Here is a 25,916-nt window from a genome sequence, read left to right as displayed (position 1 = left end):
GAACCACTTAGGGACCAGGTGTTCAGGGTAACTGTCATCAGATTTCTGCAAACTACAGGAAGCCCACAGCTTTGTCGCTGGCCACAGACAGAGGCTTCTTCTTGAAGGAGCCGGATTTTAAATCCGACAGAAAACTTCCTCTGAGAAGTGCCCTGGACGCCTGTCATCAAGTGAGTCACCCCCTTCTCTGTGCTTAGAACGAATTCTGAAATTCTCCATTCCTGAGATGTTTCTGATTTTCTTAAGAGGGAATCTCTTGACCCTTGTATCCTTTCGATCACCTACATCGGCAATGGGACATAACAGAGAGGACACTCCCAGTAACAGGCTGGGATTCTGTGTCTCGGGCTCATCAGTGCTCACACGGAGACCCTGTGCTAGCGAGTGTCCCCACCTGCGCCTCACCGCTGGGCACCCCTTACCTGTGGATGGTAGACACTCAGAGATTTCACTTTGTGCAAAGGTAGCAACACCTTCAGTAAGAAAATCTTGTGCTCTTCTTTTAGTGGTAAGGCAAATCCATTAATTATACTGTGAACACAGAATTTATTCAAAGTTTGAGTATTTATAATTTCCAGGTTTAAAAAAAATCTCGGTTTTTCTTTTCTCGTTTTCAGCATAAAAATTGGTAAGCAAAATGTATGTTGCACAAAAGACGATATTAACAGAAATGAAAAAGAAAACTAAATATCTTCCAAGAAGCACGGTCATTTTTATCTTTGTTATGTGTAAGATAATTCTAAAATTCTGGATTTGTTCTGGGTTACCCAAAACAGCGCGAGTCCCTGGGGGCAAAGCCTCCTTCTTTAGACAGGCCGTGGAGGCCAGGCAGCTTCCGTGGGACCCCCACTCTGGGTCTGCCCAACCCCGGCACCTTCCCTTTGCCTTCACCCATTTTTAGGAATTGGCACCTCCCTGGAGAAATTTGGGTTCGTTCCTCTGAAGCTGGCAGGATAGAGACTGAGTGTGCAAGATGGGAGTTGGCTACAAATCAGCCAGGAAGTCGTTCCCTTCTACAAAGGAAGGGGTTATCACTCCTGCCTCCCAACTGAAGCTTTGTCTCTAACATTAAGTAGCGTACCCACTGGTTTCCAGCTGGGCGAGGGGGCTCCCTTTTTCTCTATTTGGTTTTATTATTTGGCAAGCACAGACACGTGCTGGAGCTATGGAGCAGTGACGGCAATTTCTAGACTGTTCTGCACCCTCTAGGGGTCCTGGGCACGTGTGTGTCGCAGGCTGTCTGAAGTGGACATTAGGGATGACCTGCTCATTTGCATCCGGGAGACCCTCAAGGTCAAACACCTCTTCTGGATCCCAGCAGCAGGGAGCAGAGTCCTCTCTGTGACACATCGGGCTGCGCGGACACTTCACGCCCTTCTTGCAACATGTTGGAGGTGAGTGGATTTCCCCCACTTCACTAAGAAAACAGTGGCCAAGACTAGTGAAGGAAGGTAATACAACTAGTAAGGGGCCCTCGACCGCTCACCATACTCTACTGAGAGAGTGTAACCGGCCGACTGTGCTGAAACAGGTCAAAGTAGACTTCTGCTCGAGGACTAACGGTTTTTTCACATTCTATCTAAAATAGCAAGGATGGTTTTCTCAGCGTTGCTGGAGCGCAGATAGATCAGACGACACCTGTGTTCCCAGAGACAGGCTTCCTGTGTTTCCAAAGCTCCGGGGACGGACACAGCTTCCCTCCCTGCAGTGTCCCTCAGAACCTCTAGTGGCTGATGCAGCTGAATCCCTGAGGAATGTGCTGGGGGAGAGCACTTCCAAGCTTATTCGACTGGGGAACCCCGAGGACCTCTGGGAAACAGTGGGTTGGAGGTCTGATATAAAAATCTATGGGTCACTGATTTAGCAAGCAAGAACGCCACTTGGCTTAAGATGGTAAAATTTTTAAAATGTTAATTACTTTTAAGAACATTTATAAAAAAGTTATAAAACCCAAGCAATCTGAAATATTAGCATTTACTCAACACCGCCGGTGTACGGTAAATGATCCATTCTTCCAGGTGTCACACATAAACCTTAAGGTAACCGTCTTTGACGAGGGGTGTGAAACAGCACCTGCGTGCCGAGCCAGGCACCCAGGGGGTTTTTCTTCTAACCCCAGACCTCACCAACCCCTTCTATCAAGAGAGGTCTTAGTTCCTCCGGGAATGGTTTCAGTTGCCTCGCTCTGGGGAGGGCTGCTGGACTCAGTGAGCTCAATCACTCTGGAATCCATTCCACTCGCTGCCAGGAACAGAGACGACTCACCTCCCCAGGATTTCCAGTAACTCTGCTATGCCGTTGTGATGCTCTGTTTCATAAATAAACCTAGAAGAAGCAACAGGCCACTTAGAATTTGACACTGAAGTAACAACTGTAAAGACTAAAATCCTCTGAATAAGGAAACAAGGTGCTTTGGGGGGAGGGTGGTGTGCAAAGACCTGGATTGCAGAGCGCATGGGTCTGCTCAAATGTCCCGCCAACATTTTACTTCGGATTTCCAAAGACGGAGAAAGGCTGTAGGGTCTGTACTATGAGCTCCCCTACTTCAGCCGCCCACAGGTGATGATGAGCAATTTGCCACCTGCCTTATCACACCTACATCCTGCGACCCATCCCTCAGGGGTCATTTTTTGCTTCATGCCAACCTAACTTGACCCTTCCTCAGTTTTTTTTTTTTTTTAAAGATTTTATTTATTTATTTGACAGAGATCACGAGTAGGCAGAGAGGCAGGCAGAGAGAGAGAGAGAGAGAAGGAAGCAGGCTCCCCGCCGAGCAGAGAGCCCGACATGGGGATCGATCCCAAGACCCTGGGATCAGGACTGGAGCCGAGGGTAGAGGCTTTAACCCACTGAGCCACCCAGGTGCCCCCACCTTCCTCAGTTTTAAAACCTCCAACAGTTGGCTGGGTCTGTGCCAGGGCAGAAGTCCCTTCCTGCCCACTTGGGCTGTCTTGCCTGCTTCCTCACAGACACCCTGCATGGCCCCTCACGGATTCAAGCACCCCCTCCTGGAACCCCAGTACGAGCAGCTGATCTGCGTCCTGAGAAGCCTCTCACGCTGTGCCTGCCCAGTGGGCTCCCATGGCCCCTGCAGCATCTGTCCCATGCTTAGAACACGTTGACAGGCTGGGAACTACGAGAAGGAACAGGGACACTGAACAGGGCAACATCTCCCCAGCTCCCAAGGATTTCCTCAGAAGCCCGGAGCCCACTCCTGCCCACACCGTGCTCGCCTGGAGTCCACCGCAACCAAGGCATGGGCGCCTGCCTGCCGGGAGTGGGGTCCGAAAAAGGATTCTGCCTCTCCGTTGACAAGAACAGTTTAGAGACAGCTCTACGCCAAAAATAAGAGTTTGTGACGATTAAAAAAAAAAAAAAGACTCTGAAATTTCGTTGTTCTTGTTTGTGATGAACGGACATGGGACCTCAAGGTAAAGAACAGGTCAAATATCCACAGGACGTGAAATGTTCCTAAGGGTGGGCCTTGACACTGCCACATTCCGCAATGGGCAGAATTCTCGGAAGGTCTGGTACTTGAACCAGGCCATGGAGGAGGGCTGACATGTCTGGACGGGGTGGGGCAGGAGGGAGAAGGCAGGGCTGGAGCGAAGGTCTGTGAAACGGAGTGGGGAGCGGGGAGCGGGCCGCGGGCAGGAGGTGGGCAAGGCAGACACGCAGGGTGGCCCCCCGAGTGCCTCACATGGGTCGGCTACAGCCACCGAACAGAGAACCACAGTGCCACGGCATGAACGGGTGGTGGGGAGTGACCCAGACAGCACGGGGCACCTGGCTGGTGAGAAGCAGGCGGTACAGTCCTACGGCAGGGGACACAGCCCTCAACTCCCCACCGGGCTCTGCGCTGCACCTGCCTGGAGCCTGGGCGCCGACCCCCTGGAGCCCCGTCCTTTGTGCTGCGTCTGTGCTCGGACGCGCTCAGATTTATAAAACTCAACTTGCACGTTGCTTGTTTTCTCAGTTTCCACATGCAAAGTTGGAGCTTTGTACGAAGTACAGCCATGCCACCGGCCTCTCTGCTCCTCTTGGGGGCCGGGAAGGCAGCAGGACTGCACGTGGCGCCCGAAGACTCGGCTCTGGGCCTCTGCTGGGCTCGGGCTCTAGACGCTCCGGCTGTCGCATGTGAACAAGGACGGCCTTCCGCTGCTGGCCATTTTGTTTTCCTAAATCAGCATCACTATATTCTTCTTGATAAGCACTTCGTTTCTTTTTTTCATCAGAGATAGTTTTTTTTTTTTTTTAATTTGAATTCAAGCTAGTTAACATACAGTGTAGTTGACATACAGTTAACATACAGCGTAGCACTGGTTCCAGGGCAATCCAGTGATTTGCCAGTCTCATGTGACACCCAGGGCTCACTCCATCACGTGACCTCCTTAATGCCCGTCACCCAGTTACCCCGTCCGCCCACCCCCCTCCCCCCTCTCACGGTTTGCCTCCCTCTCTGATTTCGTCTTACTTGATTTTCCCTTCACCTATGTTCATCTGTTTTGTTTCTTAAATTCCACATACGAGTGAAATCCTACGACAACTATCTTTCTCTGACTTATTTTGCTCAGCATAACGCCCTCCAGTTCCATCCACATCACTGCCAACAGCAAGCTCTCCTTCTTTTTGACGGCTGAGTGATATTCCATTGCATGTATACACTGAACCTTCTTTATCCGTTCGTCTGTCCGTGGACATCTGGGCTCTCTCTGCAACTTTGCTACCGTGGACGTTGCTGCTCTGAACACCGGGGTGCACGTACCTCTTTGAATCGGCAAACAAAATTCTTTGTTTCTATTTATTTGACCTGACTTGAAGTAGATGTGAAAAAGAGAAACCAGATCTCCTTTTAACTTTTCCCAAGAGGGACGAGAGAGGACGGTGCGGAGTGGGGAGAAAGCCATAATGAAGACGTCTGCACGTGGAGTTGGATGGTGTCTCTCACTTTTCCAGCAAAACACAGTCAGGACTCTCTAGAAGCCGAACCAGAACCTGCTGGCTGGAGGCGGTCTCCAGAACGGACACCATCAGTATCCTTCCTCCCCGTGGGATGTGCCCTGAGCCTCACATGAAGAGGCAGATTCTGTCTCCCCCCTGCGGATCTGTCGTCCCGTGAGTCGCTTGCATCGGCACAGAAGGGAGAAGGGAATCTGCTCCAGTCACCGGCCGAGCCTCGTGGAGGACGGGGGGCTCCTGCTTCTTCCTTCCTGGAAGCCACCTGAGGTCCTGCCCGGAGCCATCCTGCACGGGTAGGCCCCCACAGACCGTGGGCAGCCGTGGAACTGCCCACGGGGCCCGGCTCTGATTACGGATCTGCGAGAAAGTCATCGGCTGTTGCTGATCCCAGCCACTGGGCTGTAACAGACCCGGAGCCCTGGGCCGCCCCTGCTCACGGCCGGGGTTCCAGCTCGCCGTGGCTGGGCCGTGGCCATCAACAGAGCAGATCCCCGTCGCTCCCGGTTCCCACGTGCTCATCAGAAGGAGAAACTATCCAAACAGGGGCTTGACTTTAACACTTTCGGCGAGATAAACCTAACAGGCTGCAGAGATCTTTTCTTCCAAGATGGGGTCATGCCACAGACTTCTCTCACGATCCTTCTCCTTCCTTCCTTCCCGCAGGAAACCGGAGGTGTGGAAGGCGGAGACCGACTACAGAATCCACACAATGTGCCTGCTTTTGATGGCATCGGTCGGGAACGACAGTGACAGAAAAAAATGGCTGAAACCCAAGAGCACCACACACCAGCCTGGGGCACTCGGTGAGAACGAAATCAAGTACAGCGACTTCTGAATAATTTAAATGTTTTCGTTACTGTACTGAGATTCTTCATGATTTGTGATTCTGCTCTCTGAACAAACCCACATTTTAATTAAAAAAAAAAAACCCTCACTTTAGGTAGAGCTTTAATTTTGGGCCTAAAAGATCAGAATTTAAATTGTACCTGTTCTTTGCTGTTTAAACAACGTATAAAATGTTTCAATAGAGAAGTACCTCGGCCGCGTAATGACCCCATTCAGAAGGAAGCACGAGGCCAAGAAGGAGCGAGGAAGACAACACCCAGGAAACGCGATGTCCTTCTCTGATCACAGAGGGACAGGTTCCAGAAGCCCCCGAGGCTGCTGTTCTCCGTGGTGGGCTCTCCATCTGTCTCTGCCCCCCTCTCCCTTGCTGGGTCACTGTGCCTAAGAAGGGACGTGCCTGGCCTCTGTGGCGCTCCTGGCGAGGGCCTGTACATCACCCTCACTGAGGCCCCATGGCTGGACAATGTGAAACCTGTGTGCTTTATCTCACGGGGGGACCTAGAACACACGGCTGTCACCGCTGAGATCTGTCACTACCTGGAGCCAGCCTGGGGTCAGGGGCCTTCAAGGCAAGCTGACCCGGGAAGCCCAAATTCTCAGAATAAACTGCTCACAGTGAGCTCTCCAGGGACGGCCAAGACACATTAAGTCTTTCATGCATCAGCCTTCATCTGGTGCCCCAACGGGCGCGAAGCTGTTGCTGGACTCGTGTTGTAAAGCAGCCAGGACAATGCCTGTGCTGCGGGGAGACCTGTCTGCCAAGCCAGGGGGGCTTTCTGGCGCGGGGACGCATCTGCGAGCCTGTGAGGCTGCAGTCAAGGGCGGGTGGAAAGACCGTTCCAGGAGGCGCCCATGTGGAAGGGGCCTGGAGGTGAGCAGAGACACAAATGAGGAGGCCGGCCATGCCCAGGGCTTAGGCTCATCCATCCAAAGTTGGACAGTCACCCACGTGACTCAGGAGGCGGCAGAACCGTGGGGACAGTGGCAGGCAGACTGAGGGGTGTTCAGGCTTTAAGAGTCAATAAGAAGCTGTGGCCAGGATAGGGAGGACGAGGGGGCAGAGTTAAGGTGAATACCGTCCTTGGAATATCACGGAACATTCTTTCATGAGCCATGGGGCTGTGCCCTCCTCTATGTAAACCCAGACAGGGCAACTTCTGCACCCAGCTCCCCAGACGGACCCGTCTCTGCAGTCCCACAGGCCTAGGGATGACCTAGGTGTAGGTGCCACCTACACCTGCTGCTTCCGGCAGGCCCTCCTCTGCCCCGACGTAGACAGGGTTTCCAGACCTCTGGTATAGTTCTCTAGCTTGGGAGAGCTGCTAAGGACCCCTGCTTACTCCTCCCTCCCGCCCGCTCTCTGAGATGCATTGAGGGCAGGGGGGGATGACGTAACGTGCAGGGGGAAGGAGTGACAGCTGGCTTTGCACGGGTTCTAGGTGGACCCACCCTGGACAGCTGGGTGAAAACGCAAACAGAGGAAGGCAGTGTGGTGAGATGCTGGGGGTGGGTGAGGGAGGGGAGCGGGCAGAGAGGGAGGGGCGGGGGAGGCAGAAGGGGGCCACTGCCGCCCAGCACACCACAGGCAGGCCGCTCCCACTCCCCAGTCACTTGCCAAAGGGAATGATGGGCTTGGGGTGGGGAGAAGCACTGAGTGTGAACACGACCATCATCATGCAAAAAGAGACACGTCACCCACACACCGACTTACCTATAAAATATATTATTTATCTGTTTTCTGATGTAAGCTCTTAAGCCTAAGAATTTTCCATAGATTCTGTGAAGGGTAGTTTTAAGAAAATCTCTCTCTCGAGGATCTTCACTGTCAAAGAGCTCTAAAAGCTTCAAGGAGAAAAAGACACTCAGTGAACAGGCAATTAACGTGCTGTAGTTTAGGGCTTTTGAAGCTTCAGCTAATTGGTACCTTACCTGCAATACAAATTTCTGATCGATATATTTCTTCGCTATATTAGGTTGGAAATCTGGAGACTCTAAAAATCTTAAGAAAAATTCATAAACAAGCTAGGAGGAAAAAAACAACAATGAGTCAAACAACCTGGTATTTTATTAGCTGGAGATTAAAGATACATCATGAGTTGAATCTCTGAAAATATTAAGCCTTAATAAAAAGCGACGTATCTACAGAATTAAGTCCAAATACTATGGCTTCATTTAATTACAACTGAAGACAATATTGTTTTATTTAGCTCAGAACCACAGACTACAGCCTTAAATAGCATTTAAACAAGATGATACCCGCAGTGGGGGTCACTGGTGCTCAGCTGAGGCTGCCGGGAGACCACAGTGCGCAGCAGCTACAGCGGGCTGGGACCTACACCCGCCGTGGGCATGTGTCCTGGCAGAGCCAGGCGGACAGGAAGCTGGGACGGCTCGGTGAGCGGGTCACGGACGTGGTCACCCAGGGCTGGGACGCTCCTCCCCTTCACGAGTGGGTTGCATGCTGCCCCCGAGACAGCCCCCCTTTGTGATCTGTTCCCCATCTTGCTCGTTCCCAGCTCTCCCCTCTCTATCTCCCCTCCTGCGGACGACCCAGGCCCCGGTGTGGCGCGTGGCTTGCACACACTCTGCTTGCGCTGGGCTCAGGGTCTTCTCAGGCATCCAGTCTGATCTACGATCAACTTTTTGCCTTACAAATGCGCAAGTTAGCAGGGGAGCTTTGGGTCGCATCATATCTACACCCTGAAAATGGGGTGGCGGGAGCATCTAGCTGCAAAAGGCCTTGATCTAATGGCTATGGGCGAGGAGGTCACTTTCATTACCAACATACTGGCAATTCTGTGTCTTTGTAGTTCGTATCAAGGGGTCCAAACAAACAAACCATTTGATGTTCTCACTTCCGCTAAAATACCTTTCTTAGATGGACAGGTTTGCAAGGTCAGAGGTCCATCTGCAATAAGCCGGAGTGAGGCCCTGGAGGCCAGCACACTTGCTTTAGAGAAAAACCCGCGATTACACACATTTAATTCGTGCCCGTTTCTGGGGCATTCTCAGAGTTCAGTACCTGTAGATGAGGCCAGGCTGCTTCTAACGTGGGCTCGTCTTCCTCGGGGTCAAATTCTGCTCCCGTAGGATTGGAGGAAGGTGGTAATGTTCGAAACATGTTAACTGCAAACTAAAATCCACACATTCTTGAGTCATAACCAGGACATTCAAGGTATTTACAGGAAACATTTAAAAAAACGTTTACAGGAAACATTAAAAAAATATTTACGGAAAACATTTTAATTGTCATGATAGCTGCTTCCAGCAGTTATCTGGCTTGTCCTTATTCTTAAGATTAGGGAAGCAGCGAGCATCCCCAACGAGATCTGGGGTCAGGAGAGCAGCAGGAAACGTGGCCCACGGCCGGCCGGCCACCGAGACTCCTGCTCGACTCTGAGCTGCCCGATTCACGGACAACTAGCACCAGCCAGTGCCAGCGGGCAGTGGGGAGCCCTCAGGCTCTTCCGTGTGTAAGTGCCAAGCAAGGAGGCCGGCGTAGTGCTGGGAAGAAAAGGATGAGATCATGGAGGACACAGCAGAGACCGAAGAACTGAGCACCTTCCCCGGAGGTGCCTGCGATTGGCACCGAGAGACCAGACCCACCAACCGTGCCTGGGGCTGGACGGTCGCAGTCTTCGTCTATCTGGACTCAGGAAGAAATGACTTAGGAAGAGATTTCTCTGGAGTGTGAGTGACCCCCTCGTACAACTTGCTGCCCATTTTTCTTTATACTGTCCTTCGCCGCGGATGCCCACCCCTTTTCTTATTATGGCTCCGTCTATTTCCAACTTCATAAAAGTCAGGGTTTTACAGGTGTTTCTACGTAAAATCTAGAATTCTCTAGAGCACAGGTACACTTGAATGCCCATTAATCTGTAAGTAATGCACAACATGTACTGATAAATTTGTGATATGTTTAGTTTTTCCATATCATCAATTTGTAACTGCTTCTTTTGTAGGAAGTTTAAATATGGTTAGTTCCCTTTCAGAGGCTCTGAACCACTGTATGTGGGTTGCGGGACTGGGCTCGAGTGACAGGCGCTCACGTGACCCCAGCAAGGCCTCTGTCTCCCCACTCCCCACAGCATACCATCCAAACACCTGTCACACAAGGTAAGACTCGGCTCCGTGACAACGTGAGGGGAGGATCTGTGGATGGTCCTGGGCAGACGTGATGCAAGGGTGTCCAGTCTCATGGAGACAGAGCTAAAGCTCAAGGCCAACCGTTGCGTTTCTTTTCTCATTTTTACTATTATTGACACTGAACTCCGAGCCCTACCATCGTGTTCCGTGAAGGAACATGCCCCCACTTCAAGCCATCAGCTACAGAAGCCCCGAGCCCCAAACATTTGTCGTCCGTGCCGTCTGAGAGGAGGAGCGGAGGCAAGGCATCGCAACAACGGGGCTGAGACAACACAGGAACGGAGGGAACAAAAGATGGGTGGATATCCAGACAAGCAAAAAGAAAAAAAAATCCTTTAGTAAAAATAAAATACTCCTAAAACCTAAGCAGAAAGTAAAAAATGGTCTGGAACCTGTGAACAGGGTCCTGGAGGAGGCCCCCAAGTAACAGGTGACTAACGGACCGAGGCTGTGACAGGTGCTGGCAGGTGCATGGGGCACATCCTGTCACTGGTGCCTGGGGAGGGACTCTCCTGGCACTCTGATCCCCAAGCCCACAGAAGAGAACAAGTAGACGGCAAGAGCTCCCACACCCCGGAAAGGCCACACTTGCCCGCCCCCCACTCCGCACCACCCCCGGGCTTGCCGAGGGGCAGCAGATGAGCCGTGTCACCACGAGCCTTTGCCCCTTCCTTCCTGGGCTGGAAAAGTGTGGAGAGTGGAGTTAGATGCAGTCTGAGGCTCGTATGGGCGTGCGGCATTCATGAGCTGGGTTTTCTTTCTACTCCTTCAAAGGCGGACGGCTAGGGGCTCCAAGACAGTCACCCCGAGACGGCAGGTGCCTTGAAAAGAGTGTGGCAGAGGAGAGCCACAGGCCCAGCGTAGGAGGGCAGAGCCCACATGGCGTCCCTGGGTGGCGGAGGTGCTCCAGACACACGCTAGGCCTGCCTCTCCTGGACACACTCACGACAGCCTGTGACATCTCAGTCCCACTCAGGAAGGGAGCATGCATGTGGGGGGGGGAGCGGCCGCCCTCCTGCTCTGCCTGGGGCCAGCAGGTGCCCCCACAGGTCCCTCACTGGCCAGGCTGCCCATGGGAACTGAAGTGTGACAGTGGGTGGGGCAGCTGTCCCCAGAGAGACTAACCAGGGGCAGGAAAGCGAGATGGGACAGATCATGGCTCACACTACCGGACACAAATGGGAGCGGTGCCCTTGGAGGTATCTGTAGCTATGGTCGACATCTCAGTCAGCCGACCTGCAGCTCAAGAGACGACCCTGAGGACGTGGGTGGGCTGCAGCCACTTAGCTGCCAAGTCTGAAGAACAGAACCGAGGTTTTCCCAGAGGAAGACAAATCCCTCCCTGTGGAGGCGGCCTCCGCTCCTGCCCGAAGGCGCTCCTGGAAAAGGATCTCCCGGGCTGTCTCTGTCTCTTACTAATTGCTTCTCTGGTTGGGCTCTGGCCGATACACCTGCTTAGTTAAGATTCCTAGGAAGCTGGTTACAGCCTACCAGTGGCGAAGCTAATGACCCCGGTTTCAAGTTGAAGCCCGTGCGGGGTGTCTGGTCACCTACAGCCCGGACCCCAGAGGCGGGGTCGGGAGTCTGCGGGGCTGGCAGACCATCGGGCTTTTACAGCCAAAATTCTCTTTTCAGTGTCCTCGAAGGCGACCAGCCCAGATCCAGGAAGTTTTCCTAAGTTGCTTCTTCCCCAAGACACAGCCTTCCCACCACGGCCGGCGCATGAGTTCGAGGCTCCGCTGCAGAAAAGGCTGCGCGGGCCGCCAACACGTGGAAGACAAGGGTGGCAGGCAGGGGACGGGCCGCCTCAAGCAGTCCTTGGATTTCAGGGATTCTGAGCACAAACGCTGCGGGGTCCAGCCACGTGGAGTCCAGGCTGGACACCATGGGGGGCTGGTGTCCGTCCTCCTCACGCGCGGAAGTGGAAGGAATCAGGTTTGTTCTGGGGGTTGGACGGGGACCCGACGGATTCATTTTAACCACTCAGCTCACACGGAGTGTCCCCAGGGCTGTGGTCCCAGCCGGGGTCAGGCCACACGGACAGGGCAGCAGGGCCCGGGGCTGGGGGGGTGTGGCAGGCTTCCGGCCGTCCTCGACCCAGGGACTGTGCTCCGAAACACCTGCCCACGCTTGGGTTTTCTCACGTGTACACAGGGCACGAATCTCCTCGCTGCCCTGGGCCCGTGGGGAGCGGGCCGGGGCGCGCACGCGCGGCGGCCGTGCTCGTGGGCGCGTGCACGTAGGGGACGCGCACGGCGGCCGGTGGGGCGCGCACGGACTCTGTGTATTCGGCAGCACCTGCTGTCACAGCGGCCTCGACGCCCTGCTTTTCGGACTTAAACCAGCTGCAGAGGCTCCGGCCCAGACTGTGACACCTACTCAGTCAGATGCAAGCAACCCTGCGGGACACCCTGCGGTGTCACGAAGCCTTTCTGTACCTGGGACAGTGGCCAGCGGGGGCGAGTGCCAGGCCGCGCGTGCGCTGATATAAGTGCAGCGCCGCGGACAGCGGGGACAGCCAGAGACGAGGATGACGTGAGTGCAGCGCGGAGGAGGGGTGTGGGGCGGACAGCCAGAGGCGAGGACCACCCCGTAAGCCACTTTCCCAGACAACGGGTTGGCGAGGCTGGATACTCAGTTCCTCATCTAAACCACACGGGTTCCTCCACCCCTGCACGTACTCTACTGTATTCGCACAACTATGTGTGGAGGTGAGGCCGCCGAGGCCGGGTCTCAGCTCCTCCGGAGCTCATCCTCCCACAGTCAGAAACACTAGGTTCTGAGAGTCCTGAAATGCATCGTGGGGTGGGTAGGGTGCGGGGAAGTGGGGAGGGAGCCCATCGACATTATTATTATTTTTTTAATCGAAAACTGTATTTGTAAAAGTTACAGTGTATCTGGAAAAAAACAGCAGAAACCATACAATAGACCATCCCGGCTGCGCTAGGATACAGAAACCAAAAATACAAGTATAAGACTAACAGCACACCCTCTCCGCTAACAGCAACGTGATTAGGGAACAATGAACAGGAGGAGCCCAGGAACACAGTTCCAGCAGTGACCAGGGCCTGGGAACTCACTGCCCAGTTACAAGGCTCCAGTGGAGAGAGCATAAAAACCCTAATAAAGGGCACATAAGAATATCTGAATGAAAGAGACGTTGAGAGGGAACAGAAGCAGGGGGAGTGGGAGAGGTAGAAGCAGGCTTCCTGCCGAGCAGAGAGCCCGATGCAGGGCTCAATCCCAGGACCCTGGGATCATGACCTGAGCCGAAGGCAGATGCTTAATGACTGAGCCACTCAGGCATCCCCCTAGTGCCAATCTTAAGAGAAAATCTAGGCCTTTCCTCATTTGTGAGGTTAGTTCAAGCCTGCTTTCATGGTAGAGTCCAGGTGTCGCCCCGGGGACTGCACACGCACACAGCAGGACAGCAGACTTAAACTCAACAACACTAATACTCACATTGAAAGCAGGCAGTTTGCACACCCAACCAACCAACCAACCAACCACCAGACACTGTCTGACTTAATAGAAAAATAACACTCAACTCCATGCTGTCTGCAACAAGCTCTCTTTAAATATAAGGATACAAATTGATCAAAAGTAAAGGAAGGAAAAAGACATACCAGGTTCACATTAGTAAGGAGAGAGCTGAAGTGTCCATATGAACATCAGAGTAGGTTTTGGAGCAAATAAGATTACCAGGGATAAAGAGGGCCACTCTAGATAAAGGAGTCAACTAATAAGCACTAATTTCTACTCTCTGAATAACATGATGTAAAACTTGACAGAACTGCCAGAAAAAAGAGGCAATAAACAATTAGAAAACAGAATATAAAGAGCCCTAATTACAACAGCACCAAAAGACAAAATATTTTATGAGCCTGAAAAAATACACGTAGGATCCGAATGCTGAAAGCCACAAAACAAATAATGCCAAAATGAAGACATACTATGTTCATGGACTAAAAGGTTCAACACTGCTAAGGGATCTGCTCTCCCCAAATCTACATAGTAATGCAATCCTAATCAAACGCCCTGAAGGATATTTTGTAGGTAACAAACCGATTCTAAAATTTATATGGAAAGGTACAAAAACTAGATAGTCTAAGAACTTTATGAAAGTAAAAACAATATCAAAGCATTCACACTACTTGACCCCAGAATTTATGAAGTGATGGTAATGAAGACCATATGGTACTGGGAGCAGATCCCTAATTAATGGAATAGAACAGAGTCCAGAAACAAACTCACAAATATGTTCAAATAACTTCTGACAAAGGTGCAAAAGCACTTCAAAGAATGATCAGTCTTCTCAACAAACGGAATACCTGGACATCCATATGCCAAAAAAAATGAACCTCAGCCAAAATGAATCACAGACCTAGATGTGAAATGTAAAACTATAAAACCATAAAACTTTTAGGAAAAAAATCTTTTTAAGCTCAGGTCAGGCAAAGACTTCTCAATATGACACCAAAAAAAGCAGGGTCCATAAAAACAAATCATAAGTTAAGACTTCACCTGAACTAAAACTCTGTAAAAGACATTCTCAGAATAATAAGTCAATCAGAGAAAGACAATTATCATAGGATATCTGATGTGAGGAATTTGAGAGGTAGTGTTGGGGGCCGTGGGGGTTAGGGAGGGAAAAAATGAAACAAGATGGGACTGGGGAGGGAGACAAACCATAAGAGACTCTTACCCCAGGAAACAGACTGAGGGTTGCTGGGGGGTAGGAGGGATGGGGTGGCGGGTGATGGACACCGGGGGGAGTATGTGCTATGGTGAGTGCTGTGAAATGTGTAAGTAAGACTGATGATTTACAGACCTGTACCCCTGGGGCAAATAATACATTATATGTCAGTAAAAAAAAAAAAAAGACCCTCTCAAAATAAAAAGACAAGCCGCAGATGGGGAGAAAACATTTACAAATCACCTAACTGGCAAAGGTTTGTATCTAGAACATGTAAAGAAGTCTCAAGCTCAATAAGAAGAAAACAAAAAACCCAATGAAAACACGGGCAAGTGATTTGAATAGACACGTCACCAAGACCACCTACAAATGACAAGCACAGGAAAAAGTGCTCAGCATCATTAGTCATTAGGGAAGTGCAAATCAGAGCCACAACGAGAGAGGCACCTGGCTGGCTCAGTCCGTGGAACATGAGACTCTTGATCCCAGGGTTGTGGGTTCGAGCCCTACACTGGGTACAGAGATTAGTTAAAAATAAAATCATTTATTATGTTAAAAAAATTAAAAAAAAAGATTTTATTTATTTATTTGACAGACAGAGATCACAAGCAGACAGAGAGAGAGGAGGAAAGCAGGCTCCCTGCTGAGCAGAGAGCCCGATGCGGGGCTCGATCCCAGGACCCTGAGATCATGACATGAGCCGAAGGCAGAGGCCTTAACCCACTGAGCCACCCAGGAGCCCCCCAAATAAAATCATTTTTTTAAAAAAAGATTTATTTATTTGAGTGGGGGAGAGAAAGAGAGAAAGAAGAGGGGGCAGGGGCAGACGGAGAGGGAAAGAGAGTCTGAAGCAGAGTCCATTCTGAGCACAAAGTCCAAAGCCGGGCTTGATCTCACGACCTGAGCTGAAACCAAGAGTTGGATGCTCAACCGACTATGCCACCCAGGCACCCCAAAAACAAAATCCTTAAAAGAAAAAATGTCAAGCTGAGATAAAGGAGCTGACGACCCCAAATGCTGACAACGGTGCGTCACAGCCTGCTGGGGGGTGCAGACAGCGCACAACTGCTTTGGAAAGCAGTTCAGAGAGTTAAACATAAAAGACGTGACCCACGAGTCCTGCCTTCCCAAGGCAAATGAAAACCTTTGTCCAAAACTTGCACATGAAGATTTACAGCAGTTTTACTGCCCCAGATGGGAGCCCACCTTCAGCAGGGGATGGGCAAACTGGGGTACATCAACGTTGAGGCACTACTGGGTGGTTACCAGGGACAGGCTGCTGGTGGATCTCAAACCCACCATGCACAATGAAGGAAGCCGGACCCCAAAGGGTACATATCGCATGAGCCCATCTACATGACTCTCTGGAGAAGGCAACATGATAGACTGGGACAGATCAGTGGTGGCCGGGGACGATGGGGGAGGAGGAGAAGCCTTGACTACAAGGGGGGAGCAAAAGTAGCTTTTTGGAGAGGGACAGAACTGTTCTCTATTTTGATTATGGTGATGACTATGTGATTACACATATTTACCAAATCTCAGAGAACCATTCACTAAAAAGAGTGAACTCTGGGATCATGACCTGAGCCGAAGGCAGACGCCCAACTGACTTAGCCACCCAGGCGTCTAGTCTCATAAATTAAGAATTAATTTTAAAACATCCTGTGAAAGGGTAATTCTTGGCCGTAAGTTCGGTTCACAATGCCCTTTGTGTCTCAGTAATTTCTCCACTGTGCCCCTAAATGAAAGACAGACCCTTCTTCCACTTGGGAGCTTTAAAAACTCCCAGCTTTTGTGGAGGTGGAACCAACATACCGTGACTGTGTTTCGAGTGTGAGTGTTTAGTGTAGGGTCTGATACGTGTATGATGTGCATACATCTGTGAAACCATCATGCAAGCAAGATAATGAACATACTCATCGCCACCCCCTCAAAGTTCTTAGAAGCCTTTTGAAAAAATAATACAAGTAATAAATCAGTTGGCTGCAGTGGGGATGGGCACAGGCAGAACTGGGGAGGGTGGTGGAAAGAGAAGAATTAACTTTCATTTCCATCCTTTCGTATTTATCTCACTTACTGAAAACAAACATGCCTTTCTTCTATAATTTAAAAACATCCAACAAAAAAAAGGGAAGTTCTCCCAAAATAATTGGAACAAATCTCCAAGAAATGGCTTACTGATATATAAAGTAGAAAAATCATTCTCTGGGTTTCAAAAAGCACCATATGTTTTCATCTCTTTCTAGCTCTCTGCTGATGTGCGTCTCTAACCCGCGTGTCTGTGACTTTGGCTAAACAAAAACAACGAAACACACAAGGGGAATGCATGATTTAAATCCTCAGTGGAGAGAAATCTGTACACCACTTGAAGCCTTACTGGTTAATACACTATCTCCTTTATTCACAACGTGTTTTCCTCTCCCATTTCCAAAATATCGTCACCCTTACAGCAAGCAGTGCTTCCCAGAACACACTGTAAACATCAGATGTAAAAAGAGACGAAGGAGAGCGTCCAACGTCAACTCTGAGGTGAGCACAAGACAATCACTCTGGGGCCGTGGGCCGGACACCTCTCCCAAGGACCCCAGAATCACTGCTCTGCCCTTAATAGAAAATGCGGACTTGAACCCTAAGCATAAAAGAACAAACTTGTAAGGCACTATCCGGTCACTTACAAGCAGTACAGGTGAAAACGGTGGGACGGACTTGTCTTCCCTGGAATCCCAGCATGCGTCCTGGTAGACCAGCATTACTGTTCACTGTATGTACAAGGCTCTGTGGGGGGGGGGGGGAGGCGGTTTGAAGAAAACCTATTTACTGATTTTTGATGATTATGTGGTACATGATCATTATGAAAAGTTGTAAAAATCACAAGAAATATGGTAAAATGGAAAAATCTGCATAAGCCACAGCATCCCAAAGCGGCTGCTGTTAACAGCTCACACTGTATTCCTCCGGAATATACGTTGTCTCCTGGGTGAGTGGGGGTGACGGGGTCTGGGATGATACTGTGTCTCATTCTCGGTCGTCACCCGGAACCACAGGTGCGGGCCATTCCAGAGCCATCCATTTGACGCAAAGTGCCTAGAGCCTCCCAGCTCATCCTGCCTCTGATCTAACCAATTCCTTCTCTGATCTTCAGCGGGCATCACTACTAAGCCTCGTTTTGATGTTTTTGTCTCTGCAGGAAGCTCCACACTGAATGGACATCTACCGAGCTCACGGAAAGCACCGGCCAAACTCAAGAAGAAACGGGAAAGCAAAACCAGTCTATCCCTCCTGGGATCTACAGCCTAGGGGAGGTCAGAGCTGCCAGTGGGTTCAGTGCAGGAAGGCTGCTCGGAAGCTATTCTGAAACTTCTGCTGTGCTGAAGAATGACCTGGGGAACACGTGGGTACAGGGCTGGGAAGCAGCGTTTCTAACAGGCACCCAGGGGTGCCCCTGCTGCAGCCTCTGAGCGGTGCTGTTCTGGAGGAGTGGTTCTCAAACTCGGGTCTTGGGACCCTTTGAAACTCCTAAAAATTACTGAGGACCCTAAAGAGCTTTTGTTTATGAGTCATTTCTGTTGATGTTGACTGTATTAGAAACTAAACTGGAAAAAAAAAAAACCCCATGAATCTATTAAAAAATAACGAGCCCACTGTCTCAATATAAATATACATTTATATTGATATAAATATATAAATACATAATATATATTATATATAAATAGAAAATGATTTTCATAATAATTCGTTATTTCATTTTCTTTCTTTTTTTTTTTTAAGATTTTATTTATTTATTTGACAGAGAGAGACAGCGAGAGGAGTGGGAGAGGGAGACTGACGGAGCCACCCAGGTGCCCCGTGTCAGTTATTTCGAAAGATCTCCTATCACATAGGATACAGGTGACTCTCCTGAACAATGCATGGGTTAGAGGGGTTGACCCCCTGCACAGGTCTTCTGACTCCCCAAAACTTAATTACTAATTAAGCCTATTGTTGACTGGAAGCCTTACTGATAACATAAATATTGATTAACACATATTTTGTGTGCTATATGTGGTATATACTATATTCTTAAAATAAGATAATCTGGAGAAAAGAAAATGCTAAGAAAATCTTGAGGAGGAGAAAATACATTTATGGTACAATATTGTGTGTATGTGTATATACACACATACATATAAAGTCTGGGGTGCCTGGGTGGCTCAGTGGGTTAAGCCTCTGCCTTCGGCTCAGGTCATGATCTCAGGGTCCTGGGACTGAGCCCCGCATCAGGCTTCCTGCTCCGTGGGGAGCCTGCTTTCCCACCCACCCCTGCCTGCCTCTCTGCCTACTTGTGATCTCTGTCAAATAAATAAATAGAATCTTTTAAAAAAAAACTTAAGGAAAAAAATCCATGTGTAGCTGGACCTTCTTGGTTCAAACCTGTGTGGTTCAGATGTCAACTGCATTTCCTAAAACAAACAAATATTTAGGGAGAAGAGTGGCATTTTTTCCATTTTTGCTAATCTCTTTACTATCTCCCTTAATAGAAAACAGCCGATTCCCATGTCGGCTTCTACATTCTGAGTGATGGTTTGGTTGAAATACAGGAGGAAAACAATGTACTGTACGGTGACTAACACAACATAATTAAAAAAAGAAGATGACAGAAAAGAAAAGAAAAAATGTCTTTTAGAGTTTGTAGTTGGAAAAGGGAGGAGTGATCAACAGCCCGTTTGGATAACGTGGGCTTCTGTAATACTACATCCAAACTTGACCAACGGTGGTCTTCCTTATCAAGGAGGGGTCTGTGTGTCAAGATCCAACGGGGTGTCTTGCATTCTGAATGGCTCTCGGGCCCACAAATGATTATGGAACATTATTTATTGTGCATTTGGAAAACCCTGGTTCCCTGGATTATGCAGACTCCCGGTGGGGACTCATTTCGCCCGTTGGGTTCCCACCACCACTGACCTCAGCAGGAGAGCCTGTGGCCCTGGGAAGCTGATGGACACAAGTTCCAAAATTCAAATTTTCACCCCAGAACTCAAACTCTGTCACGGACAACAAACACTGTCGGCTATTTCCCTTTAAATGACCTTCTCTTTTTATTTTCGAGAAGATGCTCGCTAACATTCCTCTGAAAAACCGGTCTGGCTTCGAGTGACGTCACGTCAACATGGTGTCCGTGGAAACAGTGGTTTTGCTACCAGCGTGTTGACTCTGAGAAAAATGCCAATGCCTGAAAAACAGATTAACTAGAGAACTGAATTGAAAAAAAACCAAACAGATGGCTGATTATATTTAAAAAATGACCGAAATGAAGAGATAATGGAGTTTATGTGATTCAGGCCTGCAACTCCCCGTGCCCGGAGCTCCCCCGTGGCTACTGCTCTTTTTCATCCTTGTCTCTCAGAAGTTTTTTTTTTTTAATTTGAAAATAAATCGGCAGGGGCGGGGGTGGTGCTTGGGTGACTCAGTTGGTTAAACGTCTGCCTTTGGTTCAGGTCATGATCTCAGGGTCCTGGGACCAAGCCCTGTGTCGGGCTCTCTGCTCGGTGGGAAGCCTGCTTCTCCTTCTCCCACTCCCCCTGCTTGTACTCTCTCTCTCCCCATGTCTCTCTCTGTCAAATGAATAAACACACTGAAAACACGGCCTGGCAGCCCCACTCCGGGTAAATACTCAAGAGACGTGCCCATGGCAGCTTGGACACCAATGCTCCCAGCGGTGTTACTTGTAACTGCCATGTAGCAGAAATGACCCAGATGCCCATCCACAGATGAATGGGTCAATCAAAACGTGGTACATGTCCACGCATGGAAATACTGCAGAGCAACAGAGAGAAGCAGTGACACAGGCTACGATCTGGATGAACCTTGGAAGCATTACGCTAAGTGCAGGAAGACTACATACCCCAGAATTCTAGTTACACGGTACGTCCGGTGAGACACATCTATAGAGACAGGAAGGCAGTAGGTGAGTGGTTGCCAGAGGCTGGGGGTGACAGGTTAGGGAGCAACGGCAGTGACTATTCTCGGGTATGGGGCTTCTTTTTAGGGGGTGAACGTGTTCTAAAAAAATGAGATGTGGGAGCGCCTGGGTTGCTCAGTGGGTTGAGCCTCTGCCTTCGTCTCAGGTCATGATCTCAGGGTCCTGGGATCGAGCCCTGCATCAGGCTCTCTGCTCAGCGGGGAGCCTGCTTCCTCCTCTCTCTCTGCCTGCCTCTCTGCCTACTTGTGATCTCTCTCTCTGTCAAATAAATAAATAAAATCTTTAAAAAAAAATGAGATGTGATGATGGCTGCACAATTCTGTAAATATACTAAAAATCATGGGCTTATATATTTTATTATTATTATTATATTATTGTTATTATTATTTTTAAGATTTTATTTATTTATTTGACAGAGATCGCAAGCAGGCAGAGAGAAGGGAGGAAGCAGGCTCCCCGCTGAGCAGAGAGCGCGATGCGGAGCTCGATCCCAGGACGCTGGAATCATGACCTGAGCCGAAGGCAGAGGCTTTAACCCACTGAGCCACCAGGTGCCCCTATTATTATTATTATTTTTTAAAAGATTTTATTTATTTATTTGAGAGAGAGAGAGAGAGAGAGGATGAGAGGGGAGAAGGTCGGGGGAGAGGCAGACTCCCCACAGAGCTGGGAGCCCCATGCTGGACTTGATTCCCAGACTCTGGGATCATGACCTGAGCTGAAGACGGTTGCTGAACCAACTGTGCCACCCCTGGCGACCGACTCTATGAGATCTTTAACATGACTAAAAATATCAGAGAAACAAACAAGCAAATCAATGTGTGTGGTAGTTTTGCTGGTACCCCAACAGCTGATTCTGCACGCTCTTCAGATTAAAAATGGGATCTGCTCTTTTCGTTTAACTTGGGTCAACGTGGCCACTGACTTACAAGTGGACCTCACATTCTGACCACCACCACCATTCTTCCAGTATTTGCCATGTTACAGTGTTCAGATGTGGATCCGGTCTTGGATCCCGGAATGCGGCCACTGTCCTGTCTGACCATCCACCACTGCGCTGCTGCCGAAGCAGTGGGAAGAGCGCACACCCGTCCAACCACGAACGGTGTTCTGCGCAACATCGTTAGGTGAGCGGGACCCAGACAACGGTTAAGATCTGAATTCTACAGAATAATGGTCTATGGTTGAACTCCCCTGCCCTGAGCTAAGAAGAGTGAAAGAGTGAAAGCCTCTGCGGGATAGAAAGAGTGAAAATGAGCTCGGAGCGAGAAAGAACAGCAGCTCTGCTATTAGCTGGGCTGGGGTGACGGCACAGACAAAGACAAGAGCAAAGGTAACAGGAAGTACTGCTCCTCCCAAAGTCACAGAGCAGCTGTAAAATGCCAAAAAGACACCATCTTCCCGTTACTACTGCTTTCTTCTCAATGACCCCAGACCCACTATGCTATGTACATCGATTACTCTTTTCATCTCTTACATCTAATTCATCCATTACTTCCAACGGCTAAGCGCCCCTGCCGTTACATACATTGGGGTGCACCCATGTCCCCGTCCTGCATATACTCTAGCTTCATTCCTGCCTTGGATCCCACCCGTGCACCCCACCTCTCCACCGTCGCTTTTGGGACTGTGTATTTGAAATGGGTGAATTGCATGGTACCTGAATTCTCTCTCAGAACATTTTTAGAGATTTTATGAATTTATTTGACAGAGAGAGACACAGTGAGAGAGCAGGGGGGGTGGGATAGGGAGAAGCAGGCTTCCTGCTGAGTAGGGAGCCTGATGTAGGGCTCGATCCCAGGACCCTGGGATCATGACCTGAGCCGGAGGCAGACGCTTAACAACTGAGCCACCCAGGCACCCCATGGGCATTTGTTAAAAAGAAAAAACCATACAGTGGTCTAGTCTGACAGGCAATATATTTAAAAGAAGTAGCAGAAGGAGTATAATGTCTATAGAACTTCGGATTCTCCCAAGTAAGTGGAAATGCATGTCTTTAAAAATGCCCTGACAACACGCACACCAACCATGCAATGCTCACGGGAGCTGGCTATGTGCTGCCTCAGGGGTCAGCAAAGTGGGGGCATCCGGAGGGAACCGCAAAGGGGTCTGCATCTCTTCACCCTGCTGCACTGGGTCCAGGCACTGCTTGGGGTGAAGGCCTTCTACAGGCTGCTCGAGTTCTGCACCTACACTCTACCTCTCCCAGGGCCAGAAACCACTGCCCACTATCATCCCCACCATACTCTTTCTTCTTTTTGCCTGTCCCTGTGAAAAGGAAAGCTCTAGGAGGGCAGAAGTACCGTCCACTACTCTATTTCCTCCCCTAAAAAAGTTCCTGGCCCACAGTGGATGCTCACTCAATAAGGGTCTCTAAGTGTTTTAAGGGGTCCACTGTGCAACACTCCAAAGACCAAACTGAATTTTGGGGGAGGGGACAAAGTGAAGACAGCAGGAAGAGAACCCAGTTAGGACACGATTGTAACAGGGAGAAAAGTTAACGATTATTTAATCTAAAAAAAAGTTCCCGGACTTTTAGCATCCTGAGGAGTTTAGGTAACATGCACCTGCTGTGTCAATGCGAGGGACGGTGATCTGAGCAGCAGGGCAGGCCCCGGTGCAGGGCTGGCGTCTGACCCAAACCAGGCCAACCACAGCCTCACGCTCTGGAGACTCTTCCCTCCTTAAAAATGGAAAAACCTTCCAATCATGTGACTTAATACCTAACAAACTGATGTGCTTATAAATTAAAACATATTCATAAATGGGTTTAACTTAAAGATAAAATAAATTAATATGTAATAAAGAAGCATTTAGAATAAGAGGGGAGGGGCGCCTGGGTGGCTCAGTTGTTAAGTGCCTGCCTTTGGCTCAAGTCATGATCTCAGGGTCCTGGGATCGAGCCCCAGTCAGGCTCCCTCTCCCCTCTCTCCCTCTGCCCCCCCAACTCATGTTCTCTCTCTCAAGTAAATACGATCTTTAAAAAAAAAAAAAAGGGAAAAGGGAATATATGACTCAGAGAAGAGTGATTTTTCAATCACTTTACAAGAAAATAAAGTTATATTCCTCCTCTACACCATAAAAGAAAACAAAATTCCAGGAGGATTATAAAATGTATTGTGAACGACAAAATTATGAAGGTGTTAGGAGAAGTATTAGATTGTTCTTTGAGATTCTGGCATTTGGGAGGCCTTCCAAAGTAAATGAGAGTTGAAATTAAGCAGTGAAAAAAGAGAGTCTCCCATTCACTCATCACGCGGTCTGGGGAAGGGACCCACTTGGCCCTCGCAGCCTCGGGCTGGCCACACTTTGGTAAATTCTCAACTCTGAGTTAACAACAAATCAAAATAATCAAGTTGATCTCAACTTCTGACACAACAGATTGTGAAAACTACAAAAAGGAACATTACTTTCAAATTCTTTACCCAAAGCAACATATGAAAGTGAGAAATAAACATATTTCAGGTCATGAGATTAGTCAATTCTGAAACATACAGCTGTGGGGGAAAAAATCTGCAACTTAAGAAGGAGTTCAACGAAAATCAGGATATAAAATTTTATGTTAAGCAGCAAGGACTCCCTTATAACCAGGGAGTTCTCATTTCAAAGGTGGAAAAAACACCAACAATTCCAAAAACACTCAACAGAAAACGAATTCAGGGTCAAACAGTATGAGCTCCAAATGGGATCCTGCAGCGGGCCTGGAAACAGTCTGCCAAGTAGGAGCCCGCAGAGGACTGAGCTTCGGAGCTGAATGAAACCAACAACGAACCAAGCACAGAATGACAGAGGCCGCCGGCCAATCAGGGCGGCCTGTCCCAACACAAGCTTGGCCCCATCACTATTTTAACTCTGCCCCACCATTACAATTTTCCTGCACATGTACGGGCAATATGTTTACTTTTAAACTATAATTGGCACAGTTACATTAGAGAGGGTGCGAAAATAACTGGGAATTCCAAGGTACCCGACCCCGGGTGTTCAGGGAGTTAAAGGAGTTAACGCACACAGGGCACTCGGACTGGACCCTGAAGGTACCGGTCTCTCTCACTGTCACCACTCGGACACCACTTGGACATCCCAAAGATTGTCATTCTTCCAGTAAGAACTTTGCCACACGAGGACTTTTCTGCGGGCAGTGTTGTGTTAGGCTCCACCGGCTCAGCTGACGCTGAGGATACCAGGGCCCTGCTGGTGAGTCAGGGCTGGGACAATCACTTACCATATGGACTACTTCTGGGTAAATGGGCTCTGTGATCACATTCCGATTATGGGTGATATATTCTACCATTTCACTTAAAGCAGCTCGTTTTACTTCCTTCCACTTTAGGTCACTTAGTGGATCGGAAACAAAGTCAAAGAGGACACAACACTGACGTAACTTCTGGATAAAAAGCTTCTCTTGATCAGCAGGAGGAACATCTGAAAAGCAGAAAGCAAAGGATATTGATCGCAAAGATGCTTAACCCCAAATTACTGTGAAACACTTTTAAGCCTTCTACTATTTTTCTTTTGAATTAATAGAGATTCAAGATGAGAGACAGGGTAGGGACGGAGAGAGGTCAAACATTCCCCAAACAGAAAAACAACTAGCAGCTAATCACCGCTCATCTCATATGCATCTTAGGATATAATTTTTTATACTATTTACTCTCTAAACTACCTTGAGAGGACAGTTCAAAATAAGCCCTCTCAATGCATTCGTTCACTTAACAAATATCATCTGAGCGCCAGTTATCATGTGCTAGTGCTGTGCTGGGCAAGGGAACGAGGGCCAAACCACAGGCCCCAGTCTGGGGTGGGGGGGGCAGACCATTCCACCAGGGACACCTGCAGGAACGGGCAAGGTGAGCTGAGTGACAGGGGAAGGGCACGGGGGTGTCCCTTGGCTCGCTGGCAAACACAGAGCTAGCGGCATCAGTCTGCAAACACACGGAGGCACCACCCCAGCGTGCCACGAAACACATTTCATTCCTCATTCTGGGCCATGGTCAACACATACCACGTAGGATGCCTGGTGATCTTCATGAGGACAGCAGTATAAAAACAGTGCAGATAGTAAGGAACAACGCTCACTTGACTCGGTGAGTGCTTCTCTGGGCCGGGGCCATACTACAAGCTTTACCCATATTTACACATTTATTTTTCCCACGTAATCCTTACCACGACACAAAAGAGATACGAAACAAGTCTAGAGGGTCATCTTGGGGCTGGACAGGGAAGGAGCCCTGCATGATCTTCCAGTATTCTGGGAAGTGTGGAAAACCACCGGCCAGCGTGAGTCTGACAGCTGCCCTGGGGGTGAAGAGG

General features: G+C 49.3%; 1 protein-coding gene across 5 annotated transcripts in view; it reads right to left on the bottom strand.

The window, feature by feature from the left end:
- Positions 1–25,916, bottom strand: part of PPP2R5C (protein phosphatase 2 regulatory subunit B'gamma) — a 122,920-nt gene that overhangs the window by 22,888 nt on the left and 74,116 nt on the right. For all 5 annotated transcript variants that reach the window (XM_080809137.1, XM_080809136.1, XM_080809139.1 and 2 more), the window contains 6 exons: positions 24,829–25,028; positions 8,828–8,938; positions 7,735–7,827; positions 7,517–7,647; positions 2,266–2,325; positions 423–531 (listed from right to left, as the gene is read on the bottom strand). In XM_080809137.1, coding sequence (XP_080665263.1) covers positions 423–531; positions 2,266–2,325; positions 7,517–7,647; positions 7,735–7,827; positions 8,828–8,938; positions 24,829–25,028 — 704 coding nt within the window. The remainder of the gene's footprint in view (positions 1–422; positions 532–2,265; positions 2,326–7,516; positions 7,648–7,734; positions 7,828–8,827; positions 8,939–24,828; positions 25,029–25,916) is intronic.

Source organism: Martes martes, assembly GCF_963455335.1.
Source record: "Martes martes genome assembly, chromosome: 7".
In the NCBI taxonomy this organism is placed as follows: Eukaryota; Metazoa; Chordata; class Mammalia; order Carnivora; family Mustelidae; genus Martes; species Martes martes.
This window is presented reverse-complemented; position numbering and strand designations above follow the sequence as displayed.